Genomic DNA, 19,494 nt, shown 5'->3' with positions numbered 1-19,494 from the left:
ATAAGCAAATGGGACTACCTCAAAATAAAAAGCTTCTGCACTGCAAAAGATACCATCAACAAAACAACAAGAAAGCCCACTGCATGGGAGAACATATTTGCCAATGTTTTTTCCAATAAGGTATAATTTCCAAAATTTACAAAGATCTCATACAACTTAACAAAAGGAAGATAAACAATCCAATCAAAAACTGGGCAAAGGATCTAAATAGACACTTTTTGAAAGAGGACATATAGAAGGCCCAGGGAAATATGAAAACATGCTCAAAGTTACTAATCACCTGAGAGATGCAAATCAAAACAACAATGATGTACCATCTCACACCTGTCAGAATGGCTATCATCAACAAATCAACGAACAAGTGCTGGCGAGGATGTGGAGAAAAGGAACCCTCCTTCACTGCTGGTGGGAATGCAGACTGGTGCAGCCACTGTGGAGAACAGTATGGAGTTACCTGAAAAAGTTAAAAATAGAACTCCCATTTGACCCAGTAATCCCACTTCTAGGACTATATCCCAAGAAAACAGAAACACCAATCATAAAGGATATATACACCCCTATGTTCGTAGCAGCACAATTTATAATAGCTAAGATTTGGAAGCAGCCTACGTGCCTATCAGCAGATGAGTGGATTAAAAAACTGTGGTACATCTACACAATGGAATACTATGCCGCTATTAAAAAGAAGGAACTTTTACCATTTGCAACAGCATGGGTGGATCTAGAGAGAATTATGCTAAGCAAATTAAGCCAGTTGGAGAAAGATAAATATCACATGATCTCACTCATATGTGGGATATAATGATCAACATACTTTAATGAAAAAGAATAGATCAATCTAGAGACAAATGGTAGGGGAGGGGGTTAGAGAGCAACCAAAGGACTTATATGCATGCACATTAGCATAACCATTGGATACAGACACTGGGGCGGTGGGAGCTTGCCCAGGCTGGGAAGGGATGGGGGAGGGGGTCAATTGGTGAAAAAAGAGACATATGTAATATTTTAGACATATATATATATATATATATATATATATATATATATGATTTCACTCATTAGTGGAATATAATGAACAACATAAACTGATGAACAAAAGTAGATCTGGAGACAGTGGAGCATCGAAAAGACTGTCAAACCCCAGAGCCAAGACAGGGGAGGGGGTGTGTGTGTCGGGGTGGGGGGAGAGGGAGGTAAGAGATCAAGCAAAGGATTTGTATGCATGCTTATAAACATATCCAATGGATGCTGACATTGGGTGGTGGGGGCATATTCTGGGGTGTGGGAGTGGCTGAAGAGGGGTCGATGTGGGAAAAGGGAGACATATGCAATACTTTAAACAATATATATATTTAAAGACTTCTGGTTTCTTGTGATATATTCCTAGAAGTGGGATTATTGCGTCAAATGGGAGATCCATTTTTAATTTTTTGAGGAAACTCTATACTGTTCTCCACATCAGCTGCCTCAGTCTGCATTCCCACCGGCAGTGCACTAGAGTTCCTTTTGCTCCACATCCTCGCCAGCACTTGTAGATTTGTTGATTTGTTGATGATAGCCATTCTGGAAGGTATGAGATGGTACCTCATTGTTGTTTTGATTTGCATCTCCCAGATGATTAGTGACTTTGAGTATGTGTTCATATGTCTCTTGCCTTCTGTATGTCCTCTTTTGAAAAGTGTCTATTTAGATCCTTTGTCCATATTTTTTTCCTAACCATTGAAGTAAATTTTAAACATTAAAAATTTAATAAATTGCTAATTTTATAGTTTCTCTTTAAAAAACAACAAAAACATGTATGTATATGTATATATATGTACGTATTTGTGTATATATATATATATTCTCATACTATTGCACTAATAAAATTAAGTACATATTTTTACTGCTATAAGTATTGTGAAGCAAGGATATTGTGTTTAAATGAGAAAACAATAATTGGAAACATATAAATCATACTGGGTCAAGATAGGCCAGGTAGATTAAAAATTATCGATATTAACAGGAGGCATGAAGGTTCAACCTGGAGCTCTCATGATACTACCATTTTATTGGATATCAGAAAGAAGGAGTGGAGAATAAAGTACAATGATGGATAAATTACAAGCAGGAAACAGTACATAAAATATAGTTTTCAGTAGGTAGAAGAAATAGTACATTCTGAGTTACACAGGGGGTACAAAGTTAACCATTTATAAAAATAACCTGATGGAAATATATGTGGTAGGTAATACTAGAAATATATGAACTGACATCCTGATAAACGTGGACTTAAGAAGAGAAGGGTGATCCTTACTTTTTACTGATACATAATATTCCATGGTGTAAATGTATGGAGGGACCTGGAGAAGTCAGAGAAAGACATATACCACATGATCTCACTCATATGTGGAATCTAAAGAACAAAATAAACTGATGAACAAAATAAATTCATAGACATAGAAGCATGGAACAGTCTGATGAATCATAGAGGAAAGGCTTGGGTGGGTGGGGAGAGATTAACCAAATAATTTATATGCATATATGCATAACCCATGGACACAGATAATAGTGTGGTGAAGGTCTGGTGCAGGGGCTGAAGGTGGGATAGAAGGGGTCAATAGGGAAAAAAGGGAACAGCTGTGATACTTTCAACTATAAAGATAAATTTTTTAAAAAGAAGAGAAGTGGTGAGGGGTAAATATGAATGAATATAAGGAAGAGTCCTAATGAAAGCCTGGTGTCCCAGCTGGATTACATTTGTGTCTATTGCACTGCCTATTACTTCCTTCCCCATCTACTCTTTTTTAAACAAATATTTTTATTGATTTTAGAGAGAGAAGGGAAAGGGATAGAGAGACAGAAGCATTGATGAGAGAGAAACATCAATCGTCTGCCTTCTGCACATCCCCCACTGGGCATTGAGCCTGCAACCCAGGTATAGAACTGGCGACCTCTTGGTTCACGGGTCACCACTGAGCCACACTGGCCAGGCCCCATCTACTCTTTATTTTTCTTCCTGGCAGCTCTCTTTACTTCTGTTTCTCTTTCTGCCTTCTTCCACTTCCTTTTTTTTCTCACTATTTCTTCATCTTTTCTCTTTACCAGTGATACCCAATAATATCTTCAGATTATTGCTTAGCAGTCTTGATGGCTATAGGGTCAGAGATCTCTGATTATTTTTTTGGATAAGCTTATGGAAGTAATTTATTTTTGTGTGTGCCAGAAAATTAGATTTGAGCCACTCTGTGTTTTTTTAAATTGCATTTATTGGGGTGACACTGGTTAACAAAATTATACAGGTTTCAGGTGCACAACTCTACAACACATCATCTGTAAACTGTATTGCATGTTCACCTGCCCAAGTTAGGTCTCCTTTCATCACCATGTTTCTCCCCTATATCCTCTTCCACCTCCACACCCCCACCCGCAGCAATTACCACACTGTTGTCTATGTGGAGTTTTTTTTCTCTTTTTTCTTTTATGCTCAATCCCTCTACTCCTTGACAATGGGGGGTGGGTGCTCTCTATCTATGAGTGTGTCTCTATTTTGTTTGTTTGTTCTTTTTATTCATTAGATTCCACATATAAGTGAAATCATATGGTGCTTGTCTTTCTCTGTCTGACTTACTTCACTTAGCAAAATGCTCTCCAGGTCCAGAAAAGGAAACCATCATGTACTATTGGTGCGAATGTGGATTGCTGCAGCCACTGTGGAAAATAGTATGAAGTTTCCTCAAAAAATAAAAAATGGAACTAACTTATGACCCAGCGATTCTACCTCTGGGAATATATCTAAGAAACCCAAAAAATTAATTCAGAAGAATATAAGCATCCTTAGGTTCATTGCAGCATTATTTACAACTAGGGGCTCAGTACAAGAATTCGTGCACCTTGGAAGAAACTATGGGACGCACGGCTGCGGTGGGCACAGGGGCGGGACTCGGACCATCCTAAGTGCCCCACCCCAACCCTCCCGCCACTGCTCCTGGTCCCCTGTCTGCCAGCAGCCCTGATCCTGCTGCCGCCGCTCCCATGCACTGATGGTGCTGGCTCCACTCGCACCCACTGATGGTGTGGAGCAATTGGTTCTGGCTCCAGCAGTGGGTGTGAGCGGGGCCTGCACTGTCAGTGGGTGTGAGTCGTGGCTGCTGCCCCAATCACCTCTCAGGAGCAGGGGGAGGTGGAGAAGCTCTCAGGGGCAATTGGGGCTGGCAGCTGCCACTTACAACTGCTGATGGCACCAAGCAATTGGGGCTGGTGCTGGGCACCAGCAGTGAGTGTGAGCAGGGCCGGTGCTGGCAGCAGGTGCAGTGGGACTGTGGCATGCGGGAGCAAAGAATTTTCAGTAACCATCAGAGGCTCATCCCAATGACAGCGACCGGCGCCCCACCTTGGTCTGGCGGCCCTGATCACCTCCTCTACCATTCTGTCACAGCCTATGCCCACCATGCTCCCCCGCCCCCGCCTGCTGCCAAAGCCTGCCATGTTCCATGCATACCCCCTGGTGGTCAGCACACCTCATAGCAACCGTTTGTTCAGTTGTTCTGCTGTTCAGTCTATTTGCATATTAGGGGTTTATATATATACTAGAGGCCCGGTGCACAAAAATTTGTGCACTGGGGGGGGGGAGGGTGGGTCCCTCAGCCCAACCTGTGCCCTCTCACAGTCTGGGACCCCTCGGGAGATAACACCCTGCTGGCTTAGGCCTGCTCCCGGGTGGCAGAGGGCAGGCCCAATCCCTAGGTGCAGCCCCTGGTCAGGCTCAGAGCAGGGCCGATTGGGGAGTTGGGGTGCCACCCTCTGTCATTCACAGAGCAGGGCGGATTGGGAGGTTGCAATGCCACCCTCAGTCACGCTCAGGGTAGGGCCGATTGGGGGGTTGGGGCACCACCCCCTGTCACACTCAAGGCAGGGTTGATGAGGAGGTTGCGGTGCCACCCATGTCACGCACAGAGCAAGGCCCATCAGGGGGTTGGGGCGCTGCCCCCTGTCACACACAGAGCAGGGCCCATCGGGGGGGGGGGGCTCCTTACCCTGTCACGCACAGAGCAGGGTCGATCAGGGGGCTGGGGAGCTCCCCCCTGTCACGCACAGAGCAGGGCCCATCAGGGGGTTGGGGAGCTTCCCCCTGTCACGCACAGAGCAGGGCCCATCAGGGGGTTGAGGAGCTCCCCCCTGTCACTCACAGAGTAGGGCCGATAGGGGAGTTGGCGCACTGCCCCCTGTCACACACAGAGCAGGGCAGATCAGGTGGTTGGGGCGCTGCCCTCTATCACCCACAGAGCAGGGCCGATCAGGGGGTTGGGGCACCGCCACTGTCACACTCAGGGCAGGGCCGATGGGGAGGTTATGGCTCTACCCCATCACACACAGAGCAGGGTCCGTGGGAGGAGGGAGGATTGGGGTGCCGCCCTCTATCACCCACAGAGCAGGGCCGATCAGGGCATTGGGGCACCGCCACTCTCACACTCAGGACAGGGCCAATGGGGAGGTTATGGCTCTACCCTGTCACACACAGAGCAGGGCCCGTGGGGGGGGGGGGGTTGGGGTGCCGCACCCTGTCACACACAGAGCCGCAGTACGCTCAGGGGGTTGGGGAGCTCCCCCGTATCAGGCACAGAGCAGGGCTGATCAGGAGGTTGGGGCGCCTTCCCCTGTCACAAACAGAGCAGGGCGGATAGGGAGGTTGTGGCCCGCCCCCTGTCACACACAGAGCCGCAGGGCGATCAGGGGGTTTGGGCGCTGCCCCGTCATGCTGATCCCAGTGCCAGGAGGCCTCTCGGCTCCGCTGATCCCGGTGCTGGGAGGCATATTACCCTTTTCTATATAGGATAGAGGCCTGGTGCATGGGTGGTGCTGGCTGGTTTGCCCTGAAGTGTGTCCCGGACCAGGGTGGGGGTCCCCACTGGGGTGCCTGGCCAGCCTGGGTGAGGGGATGATGGCTGTTTGCAGCTGGTCACACACCCTTCAGGGTGGGGGTCCCCACTGGGGTGCCTGGCCAGTCTGGGTGAGGGGCTGAGGGCTGTTTTCAGGCTGACGGGTGACTGAAGCTCCCAACTGCTCCTTTTTTTTCTTTATTTTTTTTTTTTTTTTATTCTGGGCCAGCTTTAGCTCTGAGGCTCCAGCTCTGAGGCCTCTGCTGCTGAAAACAGGTATCTGGTTTGTTTCGGTTCTATAATCGAAACTCTGTATCAACTCCAGCTCTGAGATCCCGGGCTCGCTGAAAGCAGGTTTCTGGGGTTTTGTTTAGCTTCTATATTTGCAACAATGTTTCTTAAACTGCAAGCTCAGAGGCTGGCAAAGCAGGCGGGGAATGTTGGAGTCCTCCGTCACTGAAGCAAGCAAGCCTCATGTTAGTTTCAAGCTGTCTGGCTGCCAGCCGCCATCTTGACTGGCAGTTAATTTGCATATCACCCTGATTAGCCAATGGGAAGGGTAGCGGTTGTACACTAATTACCATGTTTCTCTTTTATTAGATAGGACTAGTGGCCTGGTGCACGAAATTCGTGCATGGGGGAGGGTGTGTTCCTCAGACTGGCCTGCACCCTCTCCAATTTGGGACTCCTCGAAAAATGTCCTGCCAGTTTACAGGGATTGGGCCTAAACCAGTAGTTGGACATCCCTCTCGTAATCCGGGGCTGCTGGCTCCTAACCACTCACCTGCCTGCCTGCCTGCCTGATTGCCTCTAACCACTCTGCCTGCCCGCCTGCTCACCCCCAACTGCCCTCCCCCCCGCTGCCAGCCTGCTTGCCCCCAAATGCCCCCCTGCCAGCCTGATCACCCCAAACTGCCCCCCCTGCTGGCCTGCTCACCCCTACCTTCCATCCCCACTGGCCTGCTCATCCCCAACTGTCCCCCTGCTGGCCTGCTCACTCCAAACTGCCCCCCTGCTGTCCTGATCACCTCCAACTGACCCCCACTGATGGCCTGCTTGCCTCCAACTGGCCCCCCTGCTGATCTGCTTACCCCCAACGGCCCCACCCCCCACCAGCCTGATCACCCACAACTGCCCTCCCCTCTTGGCCTCTAACTGCCTCTATCTTGGCCCCGCCACCATGACTTTGTCCAAAAGAACATCTGGAAGGTCTCCTGGAAGGTCTCCCAGTCTAATTAGCATATAACTCTTTTGTTAGTATAGATATATTTGTCTGTAAATATGGTTATGATTGCAGATATGAGTAGGACTAGGTAAAATTTTATAGAATGGGCCTTTTATTACAGATGGTTTGCCATGTATGCATTTTTTCTAAAGAAGTAAAAATTACTTTAAAAAATGTTTCAGGAAGACTTTGAGGAATTTATAGTATCTGCTTTTCTTCCAAGAAAGTTGTCACTTTTATGCCAGAGTGAGAATTATTTGTATGCTTTGTATGTCAGCATTGGGCCACTGTGACTGGGGGGCACTTAGCTTGACTTGAGAGTAATTATCTTGCTCACTGGCTGGGAGGGAGGGTGTGTGGCAGAGGAGATAAATACTGGGTTCTGGATTATTCATAGTTTGCTGACTTTCTGGATTCATTGTGCAAGCCCCTCCTTTTATTGATCTTCACCTTCTGTTGATAGACATCTACCCTGGGAGAGAAATGAGATGAAACTCTCTTTCTTGTCATCGTAAAAAGCATTTTGAATTCCTAAGGTGTGATAAGGCCACCCAGCCATCCACAGTCAAGGTACACATTTTCATGGAGGATGTTCCCACTCTTGAATAAATTAAAAGAATTTTTTTCTTTTAATTTAAACTTTCTTCTATAACTGTTTTCTTGTTACTTAAAAGCTAGGTTTTTTTTTTGAAACTGCTTCCAAAGCTTTTCAAGCTGTATATGTCCTTGGAATGAATTTATAAATAAGAATTGAGCCCAGCAGGTGTGACTCAGTGGTTTAGCATCGACCTATGAACCAGGAAGTCACAGTTTGATTCCAGATCAGGCCACATGCCCAGGTTTTGGCCTGATCCCCAGTACGGGGTGTGTAGGAGGCAGCTGATGAATGATTCTCTCTCATCATTGATGTTTCTATCTCTCTCCCTCTTCCTTCCTCCCTGAATCAGTAAGAATATATTTTAAAGAGAGAGAGAGAAAGAGAGAGAAGAGTGTATATGTTTGCAAATAAGAAAACATGTATTTGATGCTCTTAGAAAGTCTTATTTTCTTTCATTAAAACTTGTGCAGTATAGGGAACTCCACAGATTCTCTCAATTTGAAGAAAGTTAGAGGGAAAGGTACTAATTCAGAGTTCCTTGGGAAAATGTATTACTTATATATTTTTTATGTTTATTTTTTTAAATAAAAAACTGAAATATTTTCTATTCAGAAAATATATTTGGATCTAAATATCTTCTATAATTTTAATCCTAAAATATCAATTTAAATATTTTAAAAATGGTTGGGATGTTTGTTTTTTTAAATAAGTTAGGTTACTGGAGCTCTACATGTTACTGGATTACGTGGGGTAATTTTCTGATTGGAAAATTAAGAATTATAGTCAGAGGGAAGGACATTAGAATTTTAAAAGAACATATTCAATTTACTTTAGAAGCCAAACCTCTCTTATCATGTGACTTGTTTTGTATGTCTGCTAAACTATATTATCACATAAGCATTGCTGCTATTGGGACAAACAGTGGCAGTTGATTCGGGTCATTTGAATGTCCACTGTCTGTTTTAATTTGTATGTTCGTTTTGACTCTGTCATATCCTCAATCTTCAGTGGAAGTCATGAGAACCTATTATTTTTGCCTGCTCCCTCCTTTACGTTGGAAATATTCTTTTTTACCCAGAGGGACCTTAACTTTGATGTAAGGGATTGTTTCCGTTGCCAACTTTTTTCTTCCTTGCCAAGTAAGACAGCTGTGGACTCTTCAGTGATGCCTTCCAAGATGTGGTTAGGAAAAGTCATTTCATCCCCGACCTTTGCATGTCAGGTGCTGGGGTGCCCGGGTGCTGCCTGGCCTGCGCCCTGGCTCTCCCGCCCTCCGATTGCCATGGCGATCATGAGGCTGCAGGCCAGCCAGCAACCCTGGCCCCCAGGGGTCCAGGGTTTCCACCTGGCCTGTGCCCCGGCTCTCCCTCCCTCCGATCGCCATGGCGATCACGGGGCCACAGGCCAGCCAGCAATCCCAGCCCCTGGGGGTCCTGGGTTGCCGCCTGGCCTGGCCCTGGCTCTCCCACTCTCCTATCACCATGGCGATCACAGGCTGCAGGCCAGCCAGCAACCCCAGCCCCTGGGGGTCTGGGTTGCTGCCTGGCCTGTTGCCCGGCTTTCTGATGGTGATCATCGGCTGGGGGGTGGGGAAAGGCGGCCTTTTCCCGGCCCCCAGCTCTTCCCTGCCACCTGGGTTGCCGATCACCATTCTTCTGTCTTTCCCCTTTCGCCTCCCATCATTGCACTTATGCAAATTAACCGTCATCTTTGTTGGCAGTTACCGCCATCTTTCTTGGCAGTTAATTTGCATATCGCCCTGATTAGCCAATGAAAAGCGTAGCGGAGGTACAGTTAATTACCCTTTTTGTCTTTTATTAGATAGGATACTAGGGGCCTGGCGGATGAAATTCGTGCACTCGGGGGGGGAGTTCCCTCAGCCCAACAAGCACCCTCTGTCATGTTCCAGGACCCCAGCCACTCCGGGCCTTGGTGTGGGCCTACAGGCTCGGGGTGGCCTGGCTCCTGAGGATGCCTGTCTCAGGGACACAGGCCTTTTGGCGCCAGTGTGTGCGCAAGTGGCTGCAGAGCGAGAACCTCCGCTGGTGCCCATGCACACACTCAGCAGGGTGGGAGCTTCCCCTGGCTTCTGCGCACACTGCCCCACCCCCACCTCCCCAGCGTCCACGCTCTGCCCGGACCCCAGCTCCTTGGCACCTGTGCATGCGCACCAGCTGGGCAGGAGCTTTCCTGGTGTCCTCGTGTGCCTCCCCACCCCCAGCTCCCTGACACCCTCTTGCGCACAAGCGGCCGTAGGGCAAGAACTTTCCCAGCGTCAGGCCTAAACCGGCAGTCGGACATCCCTCTCACAATCTGGGACCACCGGCTCCTAACTGCTCAACTGCCTGCCTGCCTGATTGCCCCTAACTGCCCCTCCCGCTGGCCTGGTCACCCCCAACTGGCCCCCCTTCCAGCCTAGTTGCCCCTCACTGCCCCCCTCTGCCAGCCTGGTCGCCCCTCACTAACCCCCCTGCCAGCCTGGTCACCCCATGCAGCCTGCTTGTTCAGTTGTTTGGTCATCCCTCACTAACCCCCCTGCACTGGTTTCCCCACACAGCCTGCTTGTTCAGTCATTTGGTCATCCCTCACTAACCCCACTACCAGCCTGGTCACCCCACACAGTCTGTTTGGTTGTCCGTTTGGTTGTTTCAGTTGTGACGGTTGCTTAGGCTTTTATATATATAGATAGATAGCCAAGATTTGGAAGCAGCTCAAGGTTCCAGCAGAAGATGAGAGGATAAAAATCTGGTACATTTACACAATGGAATACTACCTGGCTATAAAAAAAGAAGGAAATCTTACCCTTTGAGACAGCATGGAGATCTCTGATTTTGAACTGGATTGAAAACTGCACTCATGGCATAGCATAAGGTGTGGGTTTTTGGAAAATTATGAAACCTAATACAATGACTAACAAATAGTTCTTATAAAAACAAATAGCTGGGTCTAAGCTTAAGCAGTAAGTATACAAGTTATATATGGTCTATATATAGGAACTGTAGATTTGAAGAAGCAAATCTACAATCAAGTGCACAATCACAAAGTTAACCAGTAATTTGTATAGGCTGGAAAGAAAAAGTTCAAAATCCACGGTCACTTATCTCCAATATAAACCACCTATAATCTGTTGGATGATTACTTCTCATAATTGCACTTGTGAGGACTGCCTGTGTTTCTGTCTTGCTTCCACTATGATGGATTACAAGTTTATATGGACTCAAATTCTGTTCATCTACTGCTGTTTTCTGACTGTACATTGTGCACAACGTAAGAAAAATTTTAAATTGTTTTATTTCTATAGGGTGAATATGTAAGTAATTAGATTTTAATTAGAGAGGGAATCAAGGCCATGGGGAGGTAGCCTAAGGGACTAGACAGTAATCCAAGCAAAGGCTTTTTTGCTAAACATTTATAAACCTGAAAGTATCTTATTTTTTAAAGGTGTTTATTTTTATGTGATAAATAATTGTTTTCTCTTGAAGCTATCATGTCTGTCTCTGATCTCTGAGATAAATATAAAAACTTCTATGAGCTACCAGCTAAAAGTTTTATTTGTGTCAATATTAGTGATTGTTTTAGACTATATTTAAAAGCACTTTGTTTTTTATAACATATAGAGGTTGTATTTAATTTATCAGAAAATTTTCACTTTGCAATATGTTCAAATCACATGTCTACTAATATGAAGCATAGCCTAAAATATTTGCCAAGCCAAGAAGTACAATTCTTTTTCTAAACACTGCCTATTGAAAACAGATGTGATTTAAATTTCTCCAAGCAGCACTATTAGATCCACTAATTATGGTGAAGGATTTTTGTGAGGTTGGGTAGTCAGTGGACCATTTTCGTCAACTAAGGTTGTTTCCATATTCAAAGGATAGAGTTATTGAAATTGTTTTAAAGTACTGTATTGTGTTTTCATTTAAAATTGCTATTATGTTTTCTAATATAACCCTTCCATTTTTTTCCTCAAATATGTGTATGTAGCAAAATCAGTGTGTCATGTTTTACGTGAGGAAATACATGTTCTCCAAAGTGCAGTTTTCCTTTGGATTCTATAGACCATTTCTCTTCTTTCCAGCCACCTCCAACTCCAAACATATACTCAGAGGCTTGGGATTCAGGCAATGTTAAATCTCACTCTATTGAATCTCTTCTCTGTGTTTAAGCTGGCAGAGGGTCAAAATACTTCTCCCTTACTTGAATTTATAGTTTCTGTGCATGTTAATAGGTCCTGTAACTCCTAATAAATTTTTCTACTCACTAATTTTCCAACTCTAGAAAACATTTGCTTAGTCCACAACGCTGGGAGGGATACTTCAGCCATATCATTAGCAGAATGACTCTCCAGGATATCCTTATAAATATCAAAATGTCATTAATAGTTGAGGCTGAGGTCCCTACTATCCCCAGTTGCCTACTAGTAAGGTGACTAATTTGTGTCAACCGGAGCATTTTGAGAGTAGAGAAGTATTAATAATTAATCTAGGAAAACAGGCATAAACTAGAACTGTCCTAGCAAACTAGGGTTATGTTGACTCTGTCTTTGGATAGATAATTTTATCTTCCCTTAGCCCAGTGGTCGGCAAACTCATTAGTCAACAGAGCCAAATATCAGCAGTACAGCAATTGAAATTTCTTTTGAGAGCCAAATTTTTTAAACTTAAACTATATAGGTAGGTACATTGTTATTAACTTAATTAGGGTACTCCTAAGGCTTAGGAAGAGCCACACTCAAGGGGCCAAAGAGCCGCATGTGGCTCGCAAGCTGCAGTTTGCCGACCACTGCCTTAGCCAAAGATGATATGCACATTTTGTCCAAAAGAACTTTATTTCAAATGTTAGATGTCCTTTTGGCTATAATACTGTATATTGACTGTTTTTAAAGCCATGCTGTGAAATCTATCAGTTCAAATAATAAGTGAGATCATGTCTGTTGTTCATCTTGATTTTTTTGATACTGGTACTTGGAAGTATGATATTTGAACATTCTCAAAGTACCACATAGCTATGTTCTTTTTCATAGTTTAAAACTCTTTAACAAAAATAGTTTTATAACATGCAAAACTTTTCACATGTGTATTAGCCAACTTCGAAACATTTGTTCTGTATTTGCTGAGAGATGTTTGAATGTTATTTACAGCCAATTGTACATCTGTGACTGACTTTGATGATTGTCCAGGGAATATAACAGATTTCTGTCCGAAGAATATTGTTTGTGCATGCAAAGATGGAGAACCTTTTTGCAAGTAAGTGGTTATACATGCTGTAAAAGCAGAGTGAGCACAATATATTGTGAGTAATAATTCAGTTTGTATTTGTTTTCTATAAACCACAGATGCAATATTTGTTTTAAAATAATATTTTAATCAGAAATGGCTCCTACACATTTAACACAGTTGTTGTTGAGTACCTAAAATATTTTTATATACTGTTTTATAAACAATATATATAACTTAAGAGATTAACTGAGAGAATATATATTAACTTTAAGGGGTTGGCACTATTTAAAACTGCTTTTGTCAGACTTTTTACAGATAAATTATACATTTGTAACTAAATTGTTTTACTGTTCTGAAGAAGAAAAATCAAGGTATGTCTCATGTTATGCAATGACAATAATCTAACTTGTTAGGTATCAATAAAATTTTGTAATTTAAGAAATAATTAAAATGCATTATGACTGACCTCTTCACTTCCAGGTTTACTTTTTTTTTTTTTTTTAACAAGAGTGTATTTTTGAGTCATAGATAATTTTTTTTAAAGATAGGTAAATTTTCTACTTTGTTCCAACCATAAAAGTTAGAGTAGTTAGGTCAAAAATTGGAAGAGTGACTAAGAAAAAAGGTAATATAAGAATAAGAAAGAGTGTGTATATGAAAGGTTTTCCAGGGTCCATGCCTCTTGAACTGCATTTTGGAAACTGATAGTAAGAAAATCACATTTAGGCAAAGGGACCAATATGGACAAAGACAATGAGGTTTGAGAGAATTTTGTGTTTGTGAAAATGCAAATAGTTTTCACATCATGACATACTGAATGACAGCATTTTCAGTTCCTCAAGTGCATTACTTCCTCTCTCACATTTGGCCGTTCATATGCTATAACCTCTCTGTTACTCTTCCTTCCCCTTTCCTCCTCTCACCATAGCTCAACTTCTCTTGATACATTCCTACTTAACCTTCAAGACTAAGCTCCATCATACTGCTAAGATAGCACTTAACCCATGCTACTGCAACTTCTTTGAGTGTAGGGTATATGTTTTATTTTTTAAAGTGCTACAAAAAACATAACTTAGTCTTATTTATCTTCAGTACCTAGAACAATGCCTGTCATATAGAAAGTATTCTGCAATGATTTGCTGAATGAATCTTTCAATGGGAGTGGTTGATCAATAGTGCAAAATATTGGAAGAATATTGAAGAAGATGAAAAGTGATAAAAAGCCATTAGATTTAGCATTTAGGGGTTGTTGGTGATAACCTTTGAAAATATTATTCCAATATTGGAAGCAGCTAATCAACATTATGTTTTATCTTTCTAATCCTTATTATAATTATTTGTCTCATTTGTTTTACAAATCTTTACAAGTGTTAATTGTCCTGTCACATTAACATTATGCATGTTTTGAAAATTTTCTCCACCAAGTTGATTCAATCAAGTTACTTCAACTTATTTTACTGATGGATTTCAGTGTGGAGCATAATTGACTGTACATTATATATATTACATTCTTTGAATGTCTATCTGATGGCAAGGGACCGTTTTTATTACTAAATATATATAGCACCACACCACAGGGTTTGGGTCAGTTATTTTGACATTGTGAATTAGGTACTAACGAGTCAGAATTAAACATATGAAACAAAATTATATAATAATAGTTTTAAAATTATTTAATAAATGTAATGGCATTGCTGAAACTAAGGACACACATACCACCACCACCCACATCCCTACAAGCAAATATCTCTCTCTCACACACATGTTTCAAATGTTTCATTCATATAAAAAATGAAAAAATCATAAGCCAAATTTAAAATGTTTAAAGAGAGACAACTTAATAAAATTGGCCAAACTGAGAGCATATGCCTGATATATAATTTTTAAAATTATATAAAATTTACAAGGGTTCAATTAAAAATATCTTAATTCTAAATGATATAATAGAAAATATATAATAGTGCAGTTATAAGCATTTATCTGAAAATAAAAATTTAAAGAAGTGAATTTAAAGAAGGGATTAGCCAAAGAAAATATATGCACAACCCATGGACACAGACAACAGTATGGTGATGGCCAGAGAGAAGTGGGGGGCAAGAGCTGGGTAGAGGGGGCAAAAGGGGGGAAATAGGGACATCCTATATAATAATAATAAAAGGCTAATATGCATATTGACTGAACGGCAGAATGACTGGTTGCTATGATGCACACTGGCCACCAGGGGGCAGATGCTCAATGCCGGAGCTGCCCCCTGGTGGTCAGTGCACTTCTGTATGGGGAGTGCCACTCAGCCAGAAGCTGGCTCATGGCTGGCCAGCACAGTGGTGGTGGCAGGAGCCTCTCCCACCTCCGTGGCAGCACTAAGAATGTCCAACTAACGGTTTAGACCCGATCCCTTGGGGGCCTAAGCCTTTAGTCCAGGGGTGGGCAAACTTTTTGACTCGAGGGCCACAATGGGTTCTTAAACTGGACCGGAGGGCCGGAACAAAAGCATGGATGGAGTGTTTGTGTGAACTAATATAAATTCAAAGTAAACATCATTACATAAAAGGGTACGGTCTTTTTTTTCAATAGTTTTATTCATTTCAAAAGGGCCGGATCTGGCCCGCGGGCCGTAGTTTGCCCATGGCTGCTTTAGTCGGACATCCCCCGAGGGCTCCCTGGCTGCCAGAAGGATGTCTGACTGCAAGCTTAGGCCTGGTCCCCCGGGGAGTGGGACTAAGTCGACAGGTGGACATCCCCCAAGGGGTCCTGGACTGTGAATGGGCGCAGGCCGGGCTGAGGGACCACCTCTGAGTGCACAAATTTTTGTGCACTGGGCCTCTAGTTGAGGTATAATTAGTATAGAAAAATTGCACACACTTAATGTATACATCTTGATAAGTTTGGACATATGCATACACCAGTGACAGAAACACCACAGCCAAGGCACTAAACATATCCATTACGTGTGTTTGTTTGTGGTACCTTTTCTTTCTTTTCTTCTTTTTTATTTCTTCCCCTTTTTTAAAGATAAGAACACTTAACATGAGGTCTATTTCCTTAACATATTTTAAAGTATAAAATTCTGTATTATTAACTGTAGGTACTAGGTTGTACAACTGATCTCTAGAACTTATTCATCATGCTTAACAGAAATGTTATAGCATTGAAAAATGATTCCCTATTTCCTCCTGCCCCCTCCCCAGCCTCTAACAACCTCCATTCTATTGTTTCTTCTAGAAATCTATTTTTATTTGGAAAAGTTGATGTACCTCCTAATCAATGTTCACATTTCTCACATACTTACTAGTTATTGAGAAAAAATATATAGATTACATTCCAAATGTATTCATATTTAAAGGTCTTATTTCCCATTGATGATAGAAAGAAAAACATTTATATACTTCCCCTCCCCCAGGAATGCTAGGAGAATTAAATAAGATAAAATATTTAAAATTCATCACATAGTAACTGGCTGAGAGGTACACTAAAAAGTTAATTCTTTTCTTCTCCCTAGCCTCTATGATGTTAAGCCCAATAGTCTGTTCTCAACCTTCATCTTAGTTTACACATCAGCAGCATTTAACAGAGTTGATCACTATCCCTTCTTTGAATTTTCACTTGACTTCCAGGATATCCCTCTCTCCTGTTTTTACTTCTTCCGTCTGCCTCACTGTCCACTTTTCAATTACCTTTGCTAGTCTCTTCTCTGGTCCCCCACTTACTTAATTTTGGACTTAATTTTGGAGTGTCATAGGGCTTAGTTCCTCATCTCCATTATCTCTTCTCCCTCCATTCTTTGTTCACCTATCTTTGTTCCCTCCAATTTTTGTTCACTGATTCCCTTGGTGATCTCATCCAGTCTCATGTCTTTAAATACCATTCTAACTGGGAAAATTTATAACTCCTGACTCAGAAATATAACTGCCTATTCAACATCTCCACTTTGATATCTAATACCTATTTCAAAATCAGCAAGTACAAGACTGAACTATGCAACTTCCATCACCACTACTGCAAACACGCTCTTTCTATAGTCTTTCCCATCTCAGTTGATGACAACTCCATCCTTTCATTTCTTTAGGCCCAAAATTTGAAAGTCATCATCAATCCTCTTTTTTCTTGCACACTCTAATTCTTGTCCATCAGGAAATACTGTTGGTTTTGCCTTAAAAATAGAAAAGTATAAATCAGCCTTTTTTTTTCTTACCTCACCATCACTGTTATCATTCTGGTTTAAGCTATTCTATTTACCTCTTGCCTATATTACTGAACAGCTTTGTGACCTTTCTCCCTGCTTCTACCTTTGTCCCCATACAATCTGTTTTCGATGCAGTAGAAAAGAGTGTGATCCTTTCAAAACAACTTAAATCATATCACTCTTCTCCAAAACCTGTAATTGTTTCTCATTTTATTCATTGTAAAAATCAAAGGTATTTTGTGATCTGTCTCCTTCCTTCTCAGCCTTATCTTCTACCACATTCGCTTAACTCACTGTGCTCCAGCAGCACTGATTCCCTTGGGTTCGTCAACATGCAGGCACACACCCTCTTGGTTTAGTCTTTTGTACTTGCTGTTTCTGCTGGTTGGAATGCTCTCTTCTCCCCAAATATGCTATTGTCTAACTCACTCACCTCCTCAGAGTTCCTTCAAATATTACTTCTCAATGAGACCTGCTCTTTGCTACCCCATTATACCACTGCAACCTGTCCTACTATCTGTGTCCCCCATTGCCAATCCCCTTATCCTGCTCCTTTTCTTTTTTTCCTTAGCACTTGTCACCTTTAAACATCCTAGATAATTTAGTAATGATGCCTATTTTTGTTGTCTGTCTTTCTCTGCTACAATTTAAGCTGCTTTAGGACATGGATCTTTGTTCACTGGTCTATCTCAAATGCCTGAAACAGTAATTGGCACATAGTAGGTACCCACTAAATATTATTGAATAAATGAATGAATGTTATTGCTTAATAAACAATTCATTTGTGATTCATTTCTAATCTAAACAAGAAATATATTCTTGGGAAAGGCTTTCCTCCCAAGAACAAATCCATGAGGATTGATAAAAATTTTTTTAAATATTTTTGACCTCCTTAAATGAATGACATTGTGTTACATTTTAGAAACCATTTCTTACTGAGTAGATTACTACTTATTTGAAGCTGGTATATTTATTTTCTTATAGAATCCTAGACTATCAGCGCTATAAAATATTATGATAATTGTCTAATCAATCCCTTCATGTCATTCATGACAGTACTCCTTAATATATTGGAATGATACAAACCAAGAGAAGCTTATTTAGGATCTGACATTTGCTGTAATTGGGTAATCCACCACCAATTCTATAGAAGACAATGAAGCAATCTCTAAAGATACTACAAGAACTAACTTCACCATTAGCCACGCCCATGGAGGATGATGAGAAGTCATATTATTCCTCTCCACAAACCCATAGACATGTCTATGTGGGTGTATGCCATGCCAGTTCTGTCTTTTCACCAGAGAACTACATTCAGGTTATTTGGCAGAGTACCAGGGCTTTATAAAAACACTAGACATTTCTATATGAGTCATTTATTTGTATAAAATAGACGAGGAAAATATGGAGTCATGGGAATGATGGGGGTAGATATTGCTGGCAGACAATCTAGTCTCACCTTCTCATGTTACTTCTTGTATTTTCTGTAGAGTGGTAGAGGCAGTTTGCTAACCATCATTCATTGCTATAGAGTGGGTGGGGGAAAATCATAACCTACAGTTATATAACTGGTAGATTAGGCTGTTTCAAATTTTTTTCATAACACTCACAGAACTACAGAACTAAAGTAGCTAAAGTAAAGTGAGGTATGAGCAGTAGGCAAAATGTGAATAGTTTTAAAAGCAGTCTTGAGACAGCCATTTTTGGTAAGGCTTTTTCTTTTCATTTCTAGCTACATGCCACATCTTCATTAGCTAATGGCTGGGAAAGCCTGACAGTCATGCTTACTAAATGTGTCCAAACCTGTAGGTTTTAGAGTGTTTGCTCAAGTGGAAAATGGGACAACATAAATTTCTTAAGGTCCTTAAAGGGAAACCTCATGGTTTAGTAAAAAATGAAAGGTTTGATTCCTTCAGGGTAGACATTATTTTTCTGATTTGTGAGCTTTTTCTATTTCTATTATCCCTATCTAGATGTCCAAATTTCAGAGGTCGATGGGGAAATTATTGGTATATGGGGGCCAAATGTGACCAACTCTGGAATACTCTGGACCTGATTTTAGTTGCAACATTGCCTGGAATAGGACTGGCTTTAATAGTTGGTGTAACAATCCAGACTGTCCACTACTGTAAAAAGAAGTCAAAGAAGAATATAGATGATGAACGGTAAGAAATTTCTAAATACCTCGTAGAATGATGGGAAATCTCTTGTGAGATCAGCAAGTGAATCAAGAAATAATGGATATTATTTATCATGCATACTCCTGGTATATTCTTTTTCATATTCGTAACATTTAATTATGTTCAAACAAAAAGGTCCAGGTAACCAAATCCATTTTGGTCAGAATATGAATACATAAAAAACTGATAAAAACCCAAGTGTAATTAACTAAAGAATTGTCCTGCTAC

The 19,494-nt window shown here is 42.0% G+C and overlaps 1 protein-coding gene across 1 annotated transcript; it reads left to right on the top strand.

Annotated features, from left to right (window-relative positions):
- Positions 1 to 12,811: 12,811 nt before the first annotated feature.
- On the top strand, positions 12,812 to 19,255 carry LOC308511649 (meprin A subunit beta-like; the record flags this gene model as incomplete). Its single annotated transcript, XM_081081627.1, has 2 exons — positions 12,812 to 12,930; positions 19,060 to 19,255. 2 exons carry the CDS (start codon positions 12,812 to 12,814, stop codon positions 19,253 to 19,255), a joined length of 315 nt encoding a protein of 104 aa, XP_080937753.1.
- Between the last annotated feature and the right edge of the window lie 239 nt (positions 19,256 to 19,494).

The sequence above is a fragment of the Myotis nattereri genome, assembly GCF_964212035.1.
Source record: "Myotis nattereri genome assembly, chromosome: X".
NCBI classification, from domain to species: domain Eukaryota; kingdom Metazoa; phylum Chordata; class Mammalia; order Chiroptera; family Vespertilionidae; genus Myotis; species Myotis nattereri.
This window is presented reverse-complemented; position numbering and strand designations above follow the sequence as displayed.